Source organism: Ovis aries, chromosome 2 (assembly GCF_016772045.2).
Source record: "Ovis aries strain OAR_USU_Benz2616 breed Rambouillet chromosome 2, ARS-UI_Ramb_v3.0, whole genome shotgun sequence".
NCBI lineage: Eukaryota > Metazoa > Chordata > Mammalia > Artiodactyla > Bovidae > Ovis > Ovis aries.
The window spans coordinates 167,152,948-167,176,513 of record NC_056055.1 but is presented as its reverse complement, the minus strand read 5'-3'; the positions used below and the strand labels follow the sequence as shown (position 1 = coordinate 167,176,513).

The 23,566-nt window shown below is 36.4% G+C and overlaps 1 protein-coding gene across 3 annotated transcripts in view; it reads left to right on the top strand.

Moving 5' to 3' along the window:
- KYNU (kynureninase) overlaps positions 1 to 23,566 on the top strand; it is a 122,571-nt gene that overhangs the window by 54,405 nt on the left and 44,600 nt on the right. For 2 of the 3 annotated variants that reach the window (XM_004004721.6, XM_060411152.1), the window contains exon 8: positions 356 to 502. The exons of the other annotated variant lie outside the window; for it this stretch is intronic. In XM_004004721.6, coding sequence (XP_004004770.1) covers positions 356 to 502 — 147 coding nt within the window. The remainder of the gene's footprint in view (positions 1 to 355; positions 503 to 23,566) is intronic. 3 annotated transcript variants of the gene reach the window in all.

Below are 23,566 nucleotides of genomic sequence, written 5' to 3'. Positions count from 1 at the left end.
ATGGACACCCTATTTTTCTGGTATTTTATTGGATGGAAATAAAAATGAAATAATTTATGAGTATCTAAATAGTAAAGACTAATTGAAAAACTGAAGAATAAAATCAGGCAATAGAGTTTTGCAAAAACTTATACTTTATAAAATACTTCTTACTATTGTATTATTATTTCTTAATAACAAAAAGCATGTTCAGATATATGTTCTTGCCAGATTTTTGAAGGTTCTTAACTTTAAAAAAATACCTTTGCTTTTTCTTATGATAAGAAAGATCCCAAAGTGATTTTTGGATTGGGAAATATAAACAGAAAAGTCGTCATTGTGGATATTATGTAATTTATGCCTACCATGACCTTAGGGGGAAGACACATTGAGATTAGAGGATATCCTTGAAGTAATTGAGAATGAAGGTGACTCTATTGCAGTGATCCTTTTCAGTGGTCTGCATTTTTATACTGGACAGCTCTTTAATATACCTGCCATCACAAAAGCAGGACAAGCAAAGGTATGTGCACTATTTCCTCCTCCCCACTTTGTCCAGAACATACACACACACACACACACACACACACACACACACATATATATATATACGATATATGATGGAGAAGGCAATGGCACCCCACTCCAGTACTCTTGCCTGGAAAATCCCATGGACGGAGGAGCCAGGTAGGCTGTAGTCCATGGAGTCGCTAAGAGTCGGACACAACTGAGCGACTTCACTTTCATGCATTGGAGAAGGAAATGGCAACCCACTCTAGTGTTCTTGCCTGGAGAATCCCAGGGATGGGGAAGCCTAGAGGGCTACCATCTATGGGGTCGCACAGAGTCGAATACGACTGAAGTGGCTTAGCAGCAGCAGCAGCAGCAGCAGCATGATATATGAAAGTGTTAGTCACTCAGTTGTGCCTGACTGTTTGCAACCCCATGGATTGTAGCCTGCCAGGTTCCTCTGTCCATGGATTTCTCCAGTCAAGAATACTGGAGTGGGTAGCCATTTCCCTCTCCAGATTTTCCCTACCCAGGGATCAAACCCAGGTCTCCCCTGTTGCAGACAGACTCTTTACTGTCTGAGCCACCAGGGAAGCCCCATATGATATATATATATGTGTGTGTGTGTATAGATATATATTTGCCTAAAGTAAAATATTTATGTTTTAAAATATATTTTAAAATATAAAGTTTATTAAATACACTTTAAAATATAAATATTTAGCTTTAGGCATCTCTATTTAAACCTCTTTTGTTACTTCTTGGTCTTACCCTCTCATTAGCATCTGCTCTCTCAATGTCTACCTCTAATCAGCAGGATGGGTGAGCTTCCTTAAGTGTTGTCATTGGTACGGAACTGCTCAGTCAGCAGAGGTAGCCAATACTTAGGATAGCAACTATATACTAGGACTATTAGAAACTCAACTCTGGTGCTTTGTTGCACTATAACTCATTCTAAATATAATCTATGCTCATTAACCTTATGTACCTGAAGAAGGGGAGATGAAGAATAAAAGTTTATCATAGATGGGATTTTACCCAGTTTACTTTAAGGAAGCCATTATACTGCCTATAATGAGTAATTTTCCTTAAATACTACAGAATAATACTTAGTATACTATTATGAAACAGTAACTCTTTCTATATGTCTTGTGAAAAAGTGTTTTAGTATGTTTGCTTGAAAAAAATAAGAGGGAAAACACTTAACAGTTACAAACTGTATTTAAAATCTTTAAGTACGTGTTGTATTTGATTTAGCAATCAAGCCATATATTTTAAAAAGGTAACAGTCAAATTATATTCTTAACATTAGTAAATTATGGGATTAATACATAAGTGAGATCTAGTTAATATATTCAGTTATTGAAGCTAATGAATGGAACTAATGAAAAGAAATTTAGTACCATTACCAGCGGTCTCTAGGAATTTCCAACCACAACTTCCAAATGATTTGATAAATATGAAAGTGGTGCATTACAAAAGATATAATGATGATATCTTCTTAATTTAGATATTAAAGTTTAAGCACCAAAATAAACATAGTTCAATAAAATATCATATTTTAAAATGTTATGCAAGTAATTAGAAGTCCCTGATCACCTTACTATACATGCATTTCTCATTAACTTTCATAGAAATGAGGCAGGAAGGTAGAGAAGAAAGATGGTGGGTTTTGGAATCACTCAGTCTGAGGAACCAATCTTGGCTAGATCAGTTAATTTTATATGAACTTAGGCAACTTACTTGACCTTTCTGAGTCTTAGTTTTCAAAAGCGTTAGTTGGAATAACAGAACCCACTTGATGAATGCAGTGATGATTATGAAGTATCTATTAGATTGCACATATTCTGCTATTAAATAGTGGTTACCTCCCACTTTCCACTGTCCTCAACAAGCATGAAGTTAAGAATGTGGCTTAAATATACATTTTCTTTCATTTCTCATAAAAAAGCAAAATAAACCTGTTTACTAGATATTATATGTAACTCCCATTCAACTACTTTGATGCTGAAACCATTCTTTCAGTATTTTGCAGGCTTTTTTTCACTTATAAAATGTAGTAGCCACCTACTACGTAGGACTCTCATTGAGTTTTCAGTCATAGAAAGCAAGGTAGGAATGAGTAGTTCCATATAAATGCAACTGTACAGAAGTGATGGATACTATGGAAGTGAAATGGTGATCTAGCTGACTTCAATTTATCCATTATCAAAATTATTTTAACAGATATTTGTACTCTTGCTAGACAATTACCTTCATTCTCAATGAAGATTTAGAAAAAGTATTTAAAAGGTAGATTTACATAGCTTTCTTGGGTGGTCTATGAAAATAAAGCTGAAGAGAGAGAAAGAAAATTAAAGGTGTCAATCAAGAAAGAGTTGGGAAATTTGAGGGAGAAAAACATGCCATTAAAGAGTCACTATTATGAATGTCTAAGTGAGATTACCTGCCTCTTGAGAAATCTGTATGCAGGTCAGGAAGCAACAGTTTGAACTGGACATGGAACAACAGACTGGTTCCAAATAGGAAAAGGAGTACCTCAAGGCTGTATATTGTCACTCTGCTTATTTAACTTATATGCAGAGTACATCATGAGAAACGCTGGGCTGGAAAAACACAAGCTGAAATCAAGATTGCTGGGAGAAATATCAGTAACCTCAGATATGCAGATGACACCACCCTTATGGCAGAAAGTGAAGATGAAGCAAAAAGCCTCCTGATGAAAGTGAAAGTGGAGAGTGAAAAAGTTGGCTTAAAGCTCAACATTCAGAAAACTAAGATCATCTGGTCCCATCACTTCATGGGAAATAGATGGGGAACAAGGAAAACAGTGGAAACAGTGTCAGACTTTATTTTGGGGGGGCTCCAAAATCACTGCAGATGGTGACTGCAGCCATGAAATTAAAAGGCGCTTGCTTACTCCTTGGAAGAAAGTTACGACCAACCTAGATAGCATATTCAAAAGCTGAGACATTACTTTGCCAACAAAGGTCCATCTAGTCAAGGGTATGGTTTTTCCTGTGATCATGTATGGATGTGAGAGTTGGACTGTGAAGAAAGCTGAGCACTGAAGAATTGATGCTTTTGAACTGTGGTGTTGGAGAAAACTCTTGAGAGTCCTTTGGACTGCAAGGAGATCCAACCAGTCCATTCTGAAGGAGATCAGCCCTGGGATTTCTTTTGGAAGGAATGATGCTAAAGCTGAAACTCCAGTACTTTGGCCACCTCATGCAAAGAGTTGACTCATTGGAAAAGACTCTGATGCTGGAAGGGATTGAGGTAGGGGGAGAAGGGGACAACAGAGGATGAGATGGCTGGATGGCATCATCGGCTCAATGGACGTGAGTCTGAGTGAACTCCGGGAGTTGGTAATGAACAGGGAGGCCTAGCGTGCTGCGATTCATGGGGTCACAAAGAGTCGGACACAACTGAGCAACTGAACTGAACTGAACTGAAGTGACATTAAGAAAAAAAAGGAAAGTTTCCAGAAATATGGTTGGAACCAAAACTGATTGATTAATAAAATCCAACATTAGTAGATTTTCAAGTAGAAACTTCAAATGAAAGAGAAGTGAGAGATAGGATTTTTGAAAAATATGTTAAAGAAATACATATATACCAAAAAGATCACAAATTATAAGTGGCTAGATGAGTTATTCTGAACTCTTATAACCATCACCTAGATCAAGAAATTTCTAGAACATTTATAAAACTCAGAATCCTCCATGTATATAAACATAAACACATATATATTAGTTTTGTTCATCTTTGAACTTCATATGAATGGATTAACATACAGTTTTATGTCTTTTTATTTGCTCACTACTATATTTACAAAGTTCATCCATTTTTGTTCAAACAGTAGTTTTGAGTGTTTTCCTTTTCATTTCAGTGTATTATTGTATTATATGAAATAGATCACTATTTAATTTTCTTTATTTTAATCATTTGAGGGCTAATACAATAAATTCTACTCTATCCTTATAAATTTATATCCTTATAAGTTTCTTTGGGTATGCATTCATACCCATTTCTGTTAATTCAGTTCAGTTTAGTTCAGTTACTCAGTCATGTCCGACTCTTCATGACCCCATGAATTGCAGCACACCAGGCCTCCCTGTCAATCACCAACTCCCGGAGTTCACCCAAACTCATGTCCATCGAGTCGGTGATGCCATCCAGCCATCTCATCCTCTGCCGTCCCCTTCTCCTCCTGCCCCCAATCCCTCCCCAGCATCAGAGTCTTTTCCAATGAGTCAACTCTTGGCATGAGGTGACCAAAGTACTGGAGTTTCAGCTTTAGCATCATTCCTTCCAAAGAACACCCAGGGCTGATCTCCTTTAGAATGGACTAGCTGGATCTCCTTGCAGTCCAAGGGACTCTCAAGAGTCTTCTCCAACACCACAGTTCAAAAGCATCAATTCTTCAGCACTCAGCTTTCTTCACAGTTCAACTCTTGCATGCATATACGACCACTGGAAAAACCATAGCCTTGACTAGACAGAACTTTGTTGGCAAAGTAATGTCTCTGCTTTTGAATATGTTATGTTGGTCATAACTTTCCTTCCAAGGAGTAAGTGTCTTTTAATTTCATGGCTGCAATCACTATTTGCAGTGATTTTGGAGCCCCAAAAAATAAAGTCTGACACTGTTTCCACTGTTTCCCAGTCTAATTCTTATGAAGTGATGGAACTGGATGCCATGATCTTCGTTTCCTGAATGTTGAGCTTTAAGCCAACTTTTTCACTCTCCTCTTTCACTTTCAGCAAGAGGCTTTTTAGTTCGTCTTCACTTTCTGCCAAAGGGTGGTATCATCTGCTTATCTGAGGTTATTGATATTTCTCCCGGCAATCTTGATTCCCACTTGTGCTTCTTCCAGCCCAGCATTTCTCATGATGTACACTGCATATAAGTTAAATAAGCACGGTGACAATATACAGCCTTGACGTACTCCTTTTCCTATTTGGAACCAGTCTTTTGCTCCATGTCCAGTTCTAACTGTTGCTTCCTGACCTGCATACAGGTTTCTCAAGAGGCAGGTTAGGTGGTCTGGTATTCCTATCTCTCTCAGAATTTTCCACAGTTTATTGTGATCCTCACAGTCAAAGGTTTTGGCATAGTCAATAAAGCAGAAATAGATGTTTTTCTGGAACTCTCTTGGTTTTTCCATGATCCAGTGGATGTTGGCAATTTGATCTCTGGTTCCTCTGCCTTTTCTAAAACCAGCTTGAACACCTAGAAGTTCACAGTTCACGTATTGCTGAAGCCTGGCTTGGAGAATTTTGAGCATTACTTTACTAGCGTGTGAGATGAGTGCTCTTGTGCAGTAGTTTGAGCATTCTTTGGCCTTGCCTTTCTTTGGGATTGAAATGAAAACTGACCTTTTCCAGTCCTGTGGCCACTGCTGAGTTACATGCTTAGAACTGGCATTCTTAGAACATAATGTAGGTGTATGTTAAATTGAAATCAACAGTGAAAACTTTCCAAAGGTTTATATCAATTGGTCATACACTCTCACCATGAATTTCTGTAACTCTACATTCCCAAAAGTAGCAAACGTGATTAGTTTGTAATCATAATGCATTGCAGTTTTAATATGAACTTCTCTAACTATTGGTGAAATTGAGGATATTTCAAATGTGTACTTGCTAAGTTTGTTTGTTTTTTCTTCTATGAAGTGCTTGTTCAAGTGTCTTGTCCAATTTTTCATTTGGTTATCTCTTTGTTATAAATAGTATAGAAATTGATTCTGATGGAAGGAGAAGATAAATGATTTCTAATGATCATCTAAAAGGAAAACTAATAAATTAATCAAACAACAACTGGTAGGGTAGTGTGGCCTTGAGTCACATAATGAATTTAGAGAATGCTGAGGCTTTACTTAACTGAGGAGAAGACCTGGGATCATGACAATGAAAACTGAGCATAAGATCAGGTTAGAGAGCCATATTATAAGGGAAGCCCAGCATGTGAAAAGAGTCATCATGTTCATATTTTGTCTCTGAAGCTATCTACTTAATTTTGTATTATTGGCCAACCTACTATCTTGGAGCTCTGCCTTACATATATTTATATATAACTTATTTGTATTACTATTTGTAATATTCTATTACTTATTTGTACTAATAATTTCTTCTCATCTACACTCACTGGGTGTTCCCTATTTTCTTCTGAATTACTGTCCCTAGAGATTTTGACTCTTGTCACCAGTCAACTTTCACTACCAAGTAAAAGCTACAGGCTACTCCTACACTTGAAAATTATTTATGACCACCTAACTATTACACTCAGAAGTTCTATATGCACCTTGAGATCAGTATGCTCCAGAGTTGTCTCCCTCCAAAATACCACTATTGTTTCACACCACTATCCTTATAATCCTTTATAGACTCAACCCTGACATTTTCCTGTTCTTTACCTTTTCAACCAATCTCTTCTTAATTCTTTCCTCTCAGAGTTAGTCTTTCCTTTAATATTCCTTAATCAATTATGAAGGTTTTCAGCTGCAAGAAAAAAAAAGTCCCAGAGGAAAAAATAGCTGAAAATTAGAAATTTATTTTTCCCACAACAGAAGACTTGAGGCAGGAGTTTGCTAGGATGCACTAAGCAGTTCAGTAACATTGGTATGACATCTCCAGGGCTTTCTGATATGTCCTTCAGATTTCTCACATCATAGTTGCTGGGAGAGCTGTCCCAAATCCAGATATCACAGTTCTCTTTAAAGCATAAAGAAAGAATAGAGGAGAAAGAGCACTACAGTTTTGTCCATCCCTTTCATCCAAAGTGTAAAGTCTTTCCAAAAAATCCTAGCACTTTCCAGTTTATGATTCAATGCTTTTTGAAGCAGTAGCTTTGAGAAAGCATGAGTAAAGGAGGTTTTAGCTTTTATGGACCTAAACCAAAGAGAGGCTAAAAACAGAGCTGGGAAGGGATTTGGGTTAACAAACACACAGTACTTCTTGCATCTTCCAATTATACCCCCATGGAACATCATTACTTCTATTCTTCTAGCCCTCTTTAATTTTTCCTTCTTTCCTTCTTTTTTTCATGTTTGTTTTATGCCCCATTTCACAAAGCATTTGAAACCAAATCATGGGAAATTTAATAGGTAACATAATGAAATGTAAAGAGAGAGAAATAAAAAGAAAATCTAGATCATCTGGTGGAATGAATAATAATTCTCACAAATAATAATTTCTCAACCTGGACTATGATAAGAAACAGGTAATTAGAAATTATTGTCAATGGAAACTCTTGGTAGAGAAGGTAGACTAAGTCTTAGTAACAAGTAAATAGAGCCATAAATGCCTTCACTGTGATAAATGTTTATCACTTGCTCACGCAGCAATCAAGAATCAGGTTACCAGGGGTTCAGGGTTGTATCCTATAGCTTTCGTATCCTATGGCTTTCATATCCTAGAACTTCTGTTAATATTCAGCCAAAGGAATGGGATTTATTTCCACATGTATAACATTGATTAATGTATGGTCATTGTTGGGAAATGAAGGATATCTGCGTGCTCAAGAAAAATAGCTATTAGCTTTGCCACCTGCAATTCAGGTATTTTTGCTTGCTGATGGAGTATTATACTATAATTCTGAAAGTAGTGAAACATTTGCATTAATGAAATACTTAGATAGTAGAGACAGAGCTGACTTGGCCTTGAGCCCATGCCTTTCTATTAGTTTCTAGCATAGTTTAAGTGGCTTAATTCATTTACCAATTTGACTTCATTTGTCCACTTAGTAAATGGGGAAAGTAACAGTGCCTACTTCATGTATTTGCTCTAAGCAGAAACAAGGTACTATTCCTAAAACAGTGCGTTGTGAGTAATAAGTAAACATTATCAGCATATATAAAAAAAATCACAGTGTAATATCCAACCTACAAAAAAAAAAAAAGCAAAGAAATAATGAATCCTTAGAAAGTGAAATATTCAGAACTTACTCTACTTGAACACTTCTATACTAGATTATGAAAGAAAACAAGAAGCAATGTGGTTAGGATTCATCAGACTAGACCGAATTTTTTTTTAATTAGGTAATGAACTAACAACTGTTTTAATAATCTTATCCCTAAATAAACTCATTGCCAAATGTTTGTATTCCACTTTCCCTCTCCAATGCCATACAAAATGTCCTTTAGCACTCTGGAACTCATGGTGCCTTGGCAGATAGTGGTTCCAAATAAATATTTTTTGACTGAATGAATGATTAATTATCTTATTTATCATATATTTTACACTATTTTACCATCTATGGATGCTGGAATGTTAGTTTCTTTTAGCCTAAAGAAACTTGAAATGCAAATCACAGCCAAAAAGAAAACTAAACTTTGCAACCCTGTGTTTGCAAAGCTTCTCCTTTGTTGTGTGGCACTCTCTAGTGGGTGTGAGTATGAACACCTCTTAAACCAACTATAAGCTGCCTAAATTATTAATAAATAATAATTGCAATTATAACCACAAAATTTAAATACAGAATGAATTAATTCTGGATTCAGAATAATATATGACAAAAGCAGAAATAAGAATAAAGACATCATTATAATAAAGAAAGACATATTTTAGCTTTAACATCTTTAAATAAAAACTGAGATACTTAAATAACACTCATATATAAGTGGCTACTTCATTGATGCATCCACTTATCTTCAGGGGAGGTTTAAATTATTGTTAAAAATTTTTGAGACTTTTTAGGAGACAAATAATTGATCAAACCTCAAAATTCAACAGGAAGCTTGGCTGAGATGCTTCTAGTACTGAAGACTAGAAGTCAATTCTCACGGACTATTAGAAAAAAATAATATCAATAATACTTGTATGAGATCAAGATTTGAGCAGTGAATCGGTTAGGAAAAATCAGTACAAGATACTTTTATATACAACTATAACATAAACTGGCATGTTGTAGGAAATTTTTATATATAATGAATAAACCCTTTCCGAAAAGATTTAATATTCAAATGCTCAACATTAAGTAATCTTTACTAGAAATTGTAGTACATACAGCCATTATCTTATTAAAGTCACTGCCAGTTCACCAGACAGGATCTTGTCCTTAGTGCATAAAAAGAATCTTGTCTCTATATTCTCTATAATAGAGCAATACACATTTGAATCTTTTATCCATTCTTTCTATCAGTAAATATTTGAAGAGTAAACTATAATAATAGAATTCTAAATAGGAACTCCTTATTTAGCCTGGCGTGTTAGACTGACCTTCTCAGACAAGATGAGACCTCAGCAAATCCTAAAATTATGAGTAGGAATTAACTAGGTAAAAACCCCTCCAGGGCACAGATAATATGGTAGAGCCATTTTGGATTTTTTTTTTTTTTAAGTTAGAATTGCAAGGAAGCAAATATTTCAGTACAATTTGATTGTAGAAAATGCTGTATGATTTGATAGAAAAGGTATGATAAAAAATGAGTCTATAAAGCAGACAGAGGCTGGGTAAATAAGGGCCCACTAGGCTATATTATATGTCTTGAACTTCTCTTAAAGACATAGGGAGCCACTGAAAGCTTTTAGACCATGAAACAAACTGTGTTTTGTTTTAATTTTAAAAAAATATGCCCTACTTACAGGAATGGGTAGGGATAAGATGAATAAAGGATCATCTGCAGTCCCTATTCAAAAAGTTTAAAACTCTCTGTCATGATACAGTTCAAAAGATGGGGGTACCAGAGGACAGATCCATTTCTTACCAAATGAAATGTTTTCTGATCTCTTCATAGATCACTCTTATTTAAACATTTTATCTTAGTGATATTAAAGACAAAATTTGTATAAGCATCAGAAATGAAGGATCCGTACTGAACTCTTATTTCACCCAGATTTCGATCTATCCACAGAATACGAGGATTAAAAATAATAATAATAATAACACACATACACACACACGTACATACAGAGTCAGAGACAGAGACAGAGAGAGAGAGAGAAGGGAAAAGTGACCTAAATTTTAGATGCATCTCATTAACTAACCATGCTTTACTAGGGGAATAGCAAAGGATTATTCTGTTTAGAAATACAAAATACACTCTCTGTAGTTTATCCAAGTAGGAGCCTGGAGTCAATGTTTGTGAGGATCAATGCCCAAGAATCTAAAAATTTTGAGCTGTCCCTAAGAAGTTTTCATCAGATGTTTTATCTAATTTAAGCTTTTCATTAAATGGACCATGTGAGGAAGATTGATTAATTCTCAATAGAAGAGAAATTTGCACTCAAGATGTTTTAGGATTACAGATCTGAGAAAAGCAAGACTCCAAACTGTCAATCAGGATCGTTGCTTTGGCAACCACTCTCATCAAAGCCATGGTGGATAATTATTTCTTCTGATCTAGCCCCATCCAAACCCAGCATTCCCCAAACGAAAGTGTATACTTAGGGTTTCTTTTAGATGACATGCATTTTACAAAATACTTAAGTTGCCTTAGACTAAGGCTGTGCTTAGTTGCTCAGTCATGTCCAACTCTTGTGACCCCATAGACTGTAGCCTGCCAGGCTCCTCTGCCCATGGGATTCTCCAGGCAAAAATATTGGAGTGGTTTAAGATCTATGTTGTTTAGCCACTTGATTAAACAAAGGAAGGGTGATTTAAGTCTTTGTTAAGCTGAAAAATGAAAATGTTTCAACATGAAATGTACACATACATTTTAATTTAATCACTAACCACCATAAGAATGGAAAGAAAAATGTGTGTTTCATGGCAATCAATGTAGGTGGAATTTCAAAAGATCTTTAAGCAGGAAAAAAAAGAAAAATCCCCAATAAAATGTAATATTTCTCTTAATGTCCTTCTTCATGTTATCCTTATTTAATCGGGTAAATTATGCATGCAAACAAAATCAAAGACTGAGCTGAGAAGGCAATGTTCATTTTCTTAGGAAATTATCTTAAGTAAGGTGGTGAGCAAAGAGGATAACTATAACATTGTCTATAAAAACTAGATTTAAGGGAAGAAATTAAAGACTGATGTCTTTAAGAATTATTCCATAAACTTCTTTGCAATATTATCAAGTTCAGTATGTAGTAAACTTAATAATATAAGCAAATTTGGTTGAGAAAATGAGCATTCAGATTGACATAGTAATCACTAGAAAACCATATTAGGGAAGAGTACACTTTTATTTCTAATCACAATGGTGCTTTCTTCAATATAGAGCACCATTTCCACATGATGGACAAATTAAATAGTTGCTTTAAAACCATTGTATAACAGGATAGGTAGATAAACAGATATGTAAAGGTTAAAGGTTTCCACTCACCTGAAAAGTAACTACCCATTATTGGGAAGGTTGTGATTAGGTCCTGGTGTCTCCTATTTGATCCCTTGCCTCATTTTTCTCACATGATGCCCATCACTCGTCTACCATTTGTGGGATGTAGTTCAAACCATTTTAGCCTTTTTATAATTGTGTATATACTTAACTTAATATTGTATTTCCTCTGCTCTCCTTCACAAATTTATATTTAAGCTAAACCAAATGTTTCACATGTTTTCTGTACAGATGTCACACTGTTGCTATGCCTTTATTCTTAGTTTCCCTTACTCTTAGAACTTCCACATATGAAGATTCTATTCCTCTATCGCAGCTCAACCACTATCTGCTTCACAGGTTATGACTGGTCCTAGAGAATTGCTGACCCTCTTTGTGTATGCAAATGTGGTACATTAAAAAATTTTAATTACATGCCAATAATGACAGATCAAATGATTTCATATAAAAAACTCCTAGTTTTAAATACCTTCTGAAAATGACATGTTTGGCAACATTACCCTCGGATAACAAGTGGTAAGACTGAGTCATAGCTCTGCCCACTAGATGGAACTTTAGTTCGTCCACACAACTCCCATTTCTACCTACTGACCTCAGCACTGAAGCAGAGTGACAGCTGGCCTATATATTTCTACTTACATTGCAGCATTCTTACAAAGATGAGTAAAGGGGAGCGTTTCTTATAGGCTCAACTCACAATATTTCTTGACTAACTCCTGTGGAAACATGAGGGGTGATCCTTGATCTTTGTCATAAAATTTTTCTCATTCCTCTGTGTCAGGCTAAATCTATCTCCCTGTTATATTTCCATAGCATGATAGAAAATGTATTACTGGTCCCATTTTGCTCTATCTTGTAATTATTTATATGCATATTTATAAAATTTAGGAAGCTTTGTAAGTAGAATGTTCAATGACTGATTGAGGGTAGACGTTAGAAACTTCACAGGCTCATACTAGTGCTTTTCATATACATAATTACTTATCATTAAATGCATACCTATTTGGTCAGTGAATGGATAAATGTGTATATCAGTAAGAATGGATTAGGCTGTTTTATGGATCACATATTGCATAAAAAGCATAACTATGCTCCTATTTAATTAGAATCAGAAAATTCTGAAGAATTACTAATAATGGTTAATTTAAAAAATCAAAATACTTGTTGTAGAATTTGAGTTCTTTTTCAAATTCCATTTCTACTCTTTGACATACTTAGGGCATGCAGACAACTCCATTAAGTTATTAAACATTAAATGAACTGAATTAAGCTTGAAAAATTACCTTGAGCTATTTTTCCCATCTTGGGTATCCAAAATAAATCAAACAAACTATATTTTGTGTGAGAACCTTGCCAGCTGGAGAAAGACTCTAGAAGAGAACAGTATTACTCAATTTGTTTTATTTTTCTTCTTTGGTTTTGCACTTACTTCTGACAATAAATAGAGGAGACAATAGCTGTTTTTTTTTCTGGTAAAAGAAATAGCTGAAATTTACTCTTGAAAGCACACTCTGTTAGGTAGTAAGACATTTTTACCTACAAATTACACACTTTAGAGTCTGAAGGGTTTTTTCTCTTTCCCTCTCTCTCAAATCCTTTACTGTTCCTGCCCAAGTAGCTGTTAGCTCTTAGCTCTGTCTCAGACCTTCTTAACGGACACCACCCCTCCCCCCGCAACTTAAATTTCATTAGCAAAATGCTCCCAATACTCCTACTTTCTATTTCTCATCTCTGGATCTGCCAGTCTCATCAGTCTTTACTGTTTAAAAAGTCAGGCTAAAAGGACGAATCTAGTTTCTGCAAGAGTGCTTTGTACAAAGGTAGTAGTACTAGGTGCTGCTGATGGCATACTGTGCTTTAGGTACTTGGGATGTAATATTTACGATATTCCCAGCTATGCTAACAAGGAGCTTTTCCCATGTTTCACTGAGGGAAACTGAGTCTGAGAGAAGTTAAGCACTTGTTCAAGCTGACTTAGCCATCTGGGAAACTGGAGTCTGGCTCCATACCTCTCTTTCCACTGTATTTTCTCCTTTTACATCGACAAACTTAATGTGTAATGACAAAGCAGTCTCAACATTTGGAAAGTCTAAGAAAATATTTATAGCCCTCTTTCTTGGTTATTTCCCCTTGGGAAACTGAGGCCCCTGTCTTCAGGGCTGCATGGTCATCTCTTCAGTTTAGAGAATATTGAAAACCACAGTTTTTACTTTGCCCTAGAAGTCAAGGATAAGAATCAGAATTATTGCTGAATAAGATTCTGTCAGTGCCAGCATTCAACAGTACCCCAACTCAGAACTTCAAACACACTCCTTCCAACTTCTCTCTTTAAGAGGTGCCCCGAGACACTGAGAGGTCTCCTTCTGATGGGTCTCTTAGGTAGTTCCGCTGGTAATAGCTCTCACCAATGACAATGTCATTGCCATTCCTGATAGCAGCTCTTTGGGGCTTTTAGCTGTGTGTGCAGGAGCCCTCTCTCTAATTAAATGAGCTCACCAACTTCTACATGATTGGGAAGCTAATCTACATGACACTGGGGAGAATTTCAATAGAAAGTCCCCTGAACCCTTTAATGGTAGCTGAGATACAGAGTACTCTCTTGAAACTTCATTCTGTCACAGGTATATTGACCCCTCACTTAATATCAGATTCCAGGATTTGAAAGAGACAGACAGACAGATGGACAGAGAGAATAGATTAAGAAAAACTCCACTGTCTCTGCCTTTAAAGAGTCATATGGGGCATAGAGGCACATAAAAAGGAAACTGCTCTGGACTGTGTTAGTACTTGTCAAAGGTAAAAACAAATCTGTGAAAATGTCTTAGAATATCAGTCTAGTCTAATACCACAAAAAGTAGAGTTGTGCATGTTCCAGTTCATCTTAAAGACTGGGTCAAAACCACACACTGCAAATTGACTCAAGAATAAGTCAGATAGCGTGGGAGATGTAGTCCCACTCAAGTTCAGAAACTATCATTTTCCTCCAGGCATCTATTCACAGAACTAGAGCACATAGCTATTAAGACAGAGCTATTCTTCCAGACTCTAGTTCCCAGTGCTCCCCACAGGCTACCTGGTTAGCTATGTAAACTCTATAGCTAAAACAGTTCTGGAATTTAAACAGAGTAGCTTGAGATAAAAATTAATTAAAAAAAAAAATAGAGGCCGTCTTTCCTGTGACATAAATAGAGCCTGGAAAGGTGTCTAAAAATGCACTAGGTTGGCCATCTTCAGTGAGTGGAGTGGAGGTCTACTCATCTTCAGGGAGTGGAGTTCTACCACCCCATTCAGGACTCTGGGGTTTCCAAGCAAAGACAAGCTCCTTAGGATGTGCCCGCGTCCATTCTCTTCTTCTCAATATCCCACCTCCTGTCACTTCACTGTTACTTGTCCAACAGAACACATTCTTCATATTTTCTTTTAGTTGACTATAGCTGTAAGCTACTGTACTTGCTGAAAATATGCAAGTATGGCTTGATGTAAGAAGGTAACAGAATCCTAATACCATTTTACTCTACTTTGTACAGACTGACATACATATTTCAGAATGGATTCCATTTTCACTTCTTAGCTAATCCATAAATCCAAACCAGAGTTTTCAAGTCACCAAGTGAAAGCATTCATTCTGATTTCAATTTCAAGTTAAAGGTACTCATTTTAATTTAATGAACTCCTTGATATCTGTGCCAGCCTTTGTTATGACTCTTTTTTGATTCAAAACTCCCCCTTGTTGAATATCTTATCTTTTTCCAAAATTCAGTTCTCTGGAAACTCCCAAGTATAGTCATGGCTCCCCAGATCCCTAGGAACAGCCCACATGAGAGGCACAGATGTTTGGTTTATTAGTGCTTATTGTCTCCTCTATACAGATTTTCGCCTAAATACCATCAATCAATAGCTCTAGGAGAAAAAGGTACTTTTCTTACTCAAATTATCATGTAGTGTAAGGGCTATTGGGGAAATCATTCTTCTCTGTACACTTACATTTTAAAATAACATTTTGATAGAAGATACATTTCAAATGGTTACACCTTAACCTTAGAGTAATTCATCATATAGTCTAGAGTAAAATCTTGTCTACTCTCCCAGTTTTTCTTGTTTCTGTTCTTGTTTGCTGCTGAACTTCAATATGAGCATTTATAATTATCAAGTCACAGCATCCTGGATGGGATATTGTGTGTAGTTTTTCTCTTGCAGTACATATGCTGATTATTTACTTCTGGAATCATATGTTATCTTTAAGAGCCTCAGAGCTAAAGTAGCTTTGAGTAGCATTCAGCTTCTGCCTTAAAATTTTAAACGTTGGTTCTAGTTGCCAAGCTACTTGATTTCTAAAATATTTACCGCAGCTCCACTTGGAAGACTGTGTTGTGTACTTTTAACTTATGAGTTTATTCTCCTTTTGTACTGCTACTTGTTTTAATATTGAGGAACAGCTATTCCTATCAAACTCTTGCTGTAAATAAGAGAAGGCTTAACATACTAATTCAAAACAACAACAACAACAAAATAGTAGATAGCTCTGTTAGATAACTGCGGGAAGGAAAATGTTATACAGATTACATATTGACTTTAAGTAAAAAATAAACACCATGCAAGAATTAATGCATAGTTCCTGCTTATAGGCTTCCCTGATGGCTAAGACAGTAAAGCATCTGCCTGCAATGAGGGAGACGTAGGTTCAATTCCTGGGTCAGGAAGATACCCTGGAGAAAGAAAAGGGAACCCACTCCAGTACTTTTGCCTGGAAAATTTCAGGGACAGAAGAGCCTGGAAGCCTAAAGTCCATGGGGTCACATGACTGAGTGACTTCACTCCTGCTTACAACCAGAGTTGGATGAAAAGGAAAAAAAAGTGAGGAAGATACTTGAAAATCATAATAAATCTATGCTGGGTGAAAGGAAAGACTTTCAGGATAAAAATTCACTCTGAAGTGATATACTATATTTACAGGACTGATAGAGGCCCCTCTTACAGAGTATTTCTTCTTTTTTCTTTTTCTAATTTAGTATCTGTGCATTATTTTGAACTATAGCAGTTGAATGAATTTCACAAATTTTAGTGCTTCAAGATAGTGGCAAGAAACCCTACCACCTTTCATCTGCCTCTTCCTCAATCTCACCCCACCCCAGCACAATTCGACATCTCCTTAATTATGAGCTTCTTTGGGAAGTGCCAGGATCAAAACTAACTAGCCAACCAATTGTTTTTAATCCCCACTTTGTCTATCCTATCTATCTAGAGATGAACACACACACACACACACACATACACACTCCTGTCATTTTTTAAAAAAAATTTCATTCACTGTCTTCAAATTTTCCCACCAGTTTTTCTTTTTAAGGTAGCATTATTCAAATGTATAGCAATGTACTTCTGCAATTGTTTCCTGTGACTTTATATTGAAGCAGAAGTACCATTTAGAATACATAAAGACCTGCTTGGTATGGTGTGGAAACTGTAGTTCCCATAAACAGTCATGAGAGCAGTCATACTCCTAATACTAGTATCCAATTACTAGCCTTGAAGGAATCTTGCAGGCACCTGTAATTTACCCACCATGATGCTAATGCCACTTCCAAGGGTATCCTGAAGTTTGGACATGCACCCAGCTCGCACATAGGAATGGCCACGGTCTACATGGCATGCATCCTTTGCAGGTACTGCCGAAGTAACCTAGGTGGTTACTCAAGTGGGCCAGAGGCTACTTACCTTTCTTAAGTATTTTATTATTTTAACAATTATATGAACATACAAATGCATACGACCTGGCTTTCAGTTCTGTGTATAGGTACAAGTGTCTTATATAATTACCCTTTTCACACCAGATTTGCTACTTATTGATGATCTTCATCATTTATAGGATTTTGGGGGAGTGAATAAAGAAGAAAATAATGATATCAGTCCAAAGTCAATCTGTTATAGGATAAACCAACAAAGTTATGAGGACTTGAATGCTACAAGGTATAAAATTAAGCCCTACTATTCCATATTTCATTTTAATAGATAAAAAATAATAAACTAAATTTTAGAGACAGTGAGACAGCTACCTAGAAATCTCAACACAGGCCCTATGTGTATTATTATACTGGTTAGAAAAATTCTTAGTATTGTGCTATTGAAGATGGTCAAAACGAAAACTCATGATATGACTTTTTTTATTGAAAGGAATTTTTAAAAATATTTTAAGCTACCATTGATTGCCCAAGAAACTTCATTTTAAAAGATTCCAAGCCTGAATAGATGATTTATGCAATAAAATTGAAACAGAAATAAAGGATATCAAATAATATTCTTTTACATTTAGCTTCAGTTTACATTATATTTATTGACAATTGTCTGGCTTTATTATATGTTCTTTTGTTTACTTATTCATCCAACGATTGAATACTTGAATTTATATTATGTAAAAATAGAAAAATAGTAAGATTGGAAAATTGCTAGAAGAGATTTGTGTAACCAGAACTATGAAAGAAGAGAGAGGTTTGGCAAAGTGTCTTCCTATGGAAGTTATCTTATGATCAAAATCTGAGCTACTCAGGCAAATGGGAAGGGAAAGAATACTCTAGAGACAGAGAATATTTATGCAAGAAGAGGAAAGTAGGTGTAGGGCACGTGAGATAGAAAGCTGGAAAGAATCAGGTCATAAACCATACCAAGGTAAATGAGTTACATTCTGAATTGAATGGGGGAATCACTGAAGAACACAGAAGTCTTACAATCAAATGTATGATTTAGAAAGTTCATTGGAAGAAGGCAGGATGGAAAGAATCAGAATAGTTACAAGATTACTTCCATAGTTTGGGGATTGACTATAAAGCCAGGTGACATGGTGGCTGAAAACCTCTGTGCTTGTAATGTCGTTTATCATTTATATTTGTCACTGTTTTTTATCAATGAGTGAGTGAAAGTCACTCAGTCATGTCTGACTCTGCGATACCATGGACTATACAGTCCATGGAATTCTCCAGGCCCGAACACTGGAGTGGGCAGCCATTCCCTTCTCCAGGATTTACCAATGAGATTCTGAGCAATTGTGGGTAATTAATCCAAATCTGCTGAAAATATTTGATTTCTATTTTAGCATTGCATAAAGTATGCACTCAAGTGTTCAGTGTATGTTTTCACATATTCATATTGTTTTCCCTACTATTTCTTTTAAAATAATAAAAATATTAACTGAATGGCTATACAGTGTTTCGGAAAACTCTTAGTGTTTTAAGATGCTGCCATCTAGTGAAACTTCTGTAAAATCACTTTGTGACGATCCATTCAAGTTTGTATCTTAAGGTCATTTACTTAAAATAATCGCATTAAATAACTTATGTTCTCTGCCATCCATGGGGAAAGAATTTCACTTGCATTAAAATATATTGTAGGAGCCACAAGTGATTTTTTTTTTATATTGTGCCACATATGTGACCACAGGGCCTTTAACAACATGATATGGTTGGTGAGTGAAGTTACACAGTTTCTTCATCAGGCTATTCTTTATAAATAGCTGATAATATAAGTGCTGACTTTTTATTCCTTGAGTTTCCTAAGAAAAATTGTGCTATAAAAACTCATTTTTTTGTGTTTGGGAAATAAAATACCGGTAAGAACCTTTTTTTCTTTTAGGAGATTCTAGTTTTGGTCACATTATAATGAGTAAATTTTCTAATTAACCGACTCTCCAGTGTATTGAGTTTTCTCCATGGAAACCGATGCTATAAGGTTGGGGTCAGCAAATCTTTTCTGTAATGGGCAAAATAGCAAATATGTCAGACTTTTCTTTCATGTGATCTCTGTTGCAATGATTCATTTGTGCTTGCAAAAGCAACCATAGACAATATCTAAACAAATGAGATTACCTGTCCTAAAATATTACTTTATTTATTTAAAAGGTCATGGTTTGCATCTCTCTATTCTGGGAAAAGCGAAGTATAGTTGCTCAGTCATGTCTGACTCTGCGACTCTATGGACTGTGGCCTACTGGGCTCCTCCATCCATGGGATTTTCCAGGCAAGAGTTATAGTGGAGAGTGTTCCCATTTCCTTCACCAGGGGATATTCCTGACCTTAGGATTGAACCCAGGTCTCCCACGTTGTAGGCAGACACTTTACTGTCTGAGCCACTCACCAGCGTAGTCCCTATTCTGGGGAAAGTACCTGTAATAGCTGTTCGGAGTTATTTATTTTTAAGAGGTGTTAGAACGATCAAAAAGTGGGTCCTTCTGCAATTATTAACTTCAAAAAACATCAGTCAATAGATGTAGTTCTTCAAAGTTGCAGGAAGTCTAATGTTTTAAGAAGGTAATTATTATATGTGCTCTTAGTAAGCTAACAATATAACTCAGAGGTAAGACATGTTTGCAAAATAAACACCCTCATTTAATGACTTTTCAAAAAAATTCATGTTCGATATACAAAGTTGTCTTAATGTGGAATGAATCACTATATTATTTAGCTAAATGTTTTCACATTTTGATCTACAGAGGAAAGTAGTTTTGATGGTAAGCAATTAAATTAAGAAAGTACTACGTGAGTATAGTTTGGATAGTATAAATTTATTGCTCCATGCTTTCCTTCTGGGAATTTAGTGTAAAGAGTCTTACATTCTAAAACACCAAGTTTTATCAGGCAGACATACAAAATACTTGAAACCATACAAGTAAATAATTGAGACAAAATAGAGTCAGTAAGAGATTATCCAGGTCTCAAGTGAATGTACAGGAAGAACACAGCATAGATTCGAAAATAGCATTGTTTTTATGGGCCTCCAGAGAAATCTGTATGCAGATCAAGAAGCAACAGTTAAAACTGGACATGGAACAAAAGACTGGTTCTAAAACAGGAAAGGAGTACACCAAGGCTGTATATTGTCACCCTGATTACGTAACTTATATGCAGAATATATCATGCAAAATGCAGGGCTGGATGAAGCACAAGCTGGAATCAAGATTGCCAGGAAAAATAACAATAACCTCATATTCGCAGATGACACCACCCTTATGGCAGAAAGTGAAGAGGAACTAAAAAGCCTCTTGATGAAAGTGAAAGACGAGAGTGAAAAAGTTGGCTTAAAACTCAACATTCAGAAAATTAAGGTCATGGCATCTGGTCCCATCACATCATGGCAAAAAGATGGAGAAACAGTGGCAGATTTTATTTTTGGAGGGCTCCAAAAATCACTGCATAATGTGACTGCAGCCATGAAATTAAAGGATGCTTGCTCCTTGGAAGAAACATTATGACCAACCTAGACAGCATATTAAAAAACAGAGACATTACTTTGCCAACAAAGATCCATCTAGTCAAAGCTATGCTTTTTCCAGTAGTCATGTATGGATGAGAAAGTTGGACTAGAAAGAAAGCTGAGCACCAAAGAATTGATGCTTTTGAACTGTCGTGTTGGAGAAGACTCTAGAAAGTCCCCTGGACTGCAAGGAGATCAAACCAGTCAATCCTAAAGGAAACCAGTCAATCCTAAAGGAAACCAGTCCTGAATATTCATTGGAAGGACTGATGCTGAAGCTGCAACTCTAATACTTAGGACCACCTGATGCAAACAGTTGACTCGTTGGAAAAGACCCTGATGATATGAAAGACTGAAGGCAGGAGGAGAAGGGGACGACAGTGGATGAGATGGTTGGATAGCATCACCGACTCAATGGACATGAGTTTGAGTAAACTCCAGGAGTTGGTGATGGACAGGGAAGCCTGGTGTGCTGTAGTCCATGGGGTCACAGAGTCGGACACGACTGAGTGGCTGAACTGAACTGAAGTTGCTTCAGCCGTGTCTGACTCTTTGCAACTCTAAGAGACTGTGTACAACCCAGGCCCCTCTGTCCATGGGATTCTCCAAGCAAGAACACTGGAGTGGGTTGTCATTTCCTATTCCAGGGGATCTTCCCGACCCAAGGATCAAACCTGAGTGTCCTACATTTCCAGCATTGGCAGTTGGGTTCTTTACCACTAGAGCCACCTGCTCGACTTTATGTTAACCAAACTAGGCAGGACTTGGTTGCACGCATGCTTCTAGTTTAAGCTGACGTCACTACCATGCCCTAGCTATTGTAAATAGTGCTGCAATGAACATTGGGGTACATTTGTCTTTTTCAATTATGGGAAACTTTTACATTCTTATATATAATTGAACTCCTCAAAGAGGTTTTAATATTGTTTATGTATACCTATATTTACTATATTTGTAATAAAAACAACTTTAAAATATATTATATATTTAGGACAAAAACACAAACCCATTACATACTGACATAAATATTACATTGTTAGGGGGTAAAAATGTAGTTTCTAAAAGAGACCAAAAAAGAATGTTTTATATTTGGCATATATTTTACATAGAAATATAAATCTTTGCTATTTGACTTAATAGAAGGCAGCTGGTTTTATATATCTTCTGCAATAAATCTCTTGATTATTTTTCTTTGTGAAATATAAGAATAAAGTTGGACCTTGTACAGATATATATTTAGAAAAAGTACAAGTGATATAATAGCTTTTTCAGTTAACTGTGAATATTCTTTGATCCTATACCAGAATTTGACAAGAACTTCCTAGGATTTGTAGTATGAAATGTGAAACTAAATCAATGATCTTTCTATGCTTTGTTACATTAAAATCTATGGGCTGATTTTTCATTTTGAACAGATCTTTTATCCATGCATAATATGTAACAATATGTCTTGATCATTTGGAAAATATCAATTCATTCAGTTCAGTTCATTTCAGTTGCTCAGTCGTGTCCAACTCTTTGTGACCCCACGAATCGCAGCACCAAGGCCTCCCTGTCCATCACCAACTCCCGGAGTCTACTCAAACCCGTGTCCATCGAGTTGGTGATGCCATCCAGCCATCTCATCCTCTGTCATCCCCTTCTCCTCCTACCCCCAATTCCTCCTAGCATCAGGGTCTTTTCCAATGAGTCAGCTCTTTGCAAGAGGTGGCCAAAGTACTGGAGTTTCAGCTTTAGCATCATCCCTTCCAATGAACACTCAGGACTGATCTCCTTTAGGATGGACTGGTTGGACCTCCTTGCAGTCCAAGGACTCTCAAGAGTCGTCTCCAACACCACAGTTCAAAAGCATCAATTCTTCGGTGCTCAGCTTTCTTCACAGTCCAACTCTTACATCCATACTTGATTACTGGAAAAACCATAGCCTTGACTACACGGACCTTTGTTGGCAAGGTAATGTCTCTGCATTTTAACATGCTATCTAGGTTGGTCATAACTTTCCTTCCAAGAAGTAAGCGTCTTTTAATTTCATGGCTGCAGTCACCATCTGCAGTGATTTTGGAGCCCCCAATAATAAAGTCTGACACTGTTTCCACTGTTTCCCCATCTACTTCCCATGAAGTGATGGGACCAGATGCCATGATCTTCATTTTCTGAATGTTGAACTTTAAGGCAACTTTTTCGCTCTCCTCTTTCACTTTCATCAAGAGGCTTTTAGTTCCTCTTCACTTTCTGCCATAAGGGTCATGTCATCTGCATATCTCAGGTTACTGATATTTCTCCCAGCAATCTTGATTCCAGCTTGTGCTTCTTCCAGCCCAGCATTTCTCATGATGTACTCTGCATATAAGTTAAATAAGCAGGGTGACAATATATAGCCTTGACATACTCCTTTTCCAATTTGGAACCAGTCTTTTGTTCCATGTCCGGTTCTAACTGTTGCTTCCTGACCTGCACACAGGTTTCTCAAGAGGCAGGTCAGGTGGTCTGGTATTCCCATCTCTTTCAGAATTTTCCACAGTTTATTGTGATCCACACAGTCAAAGGCTTTGGCA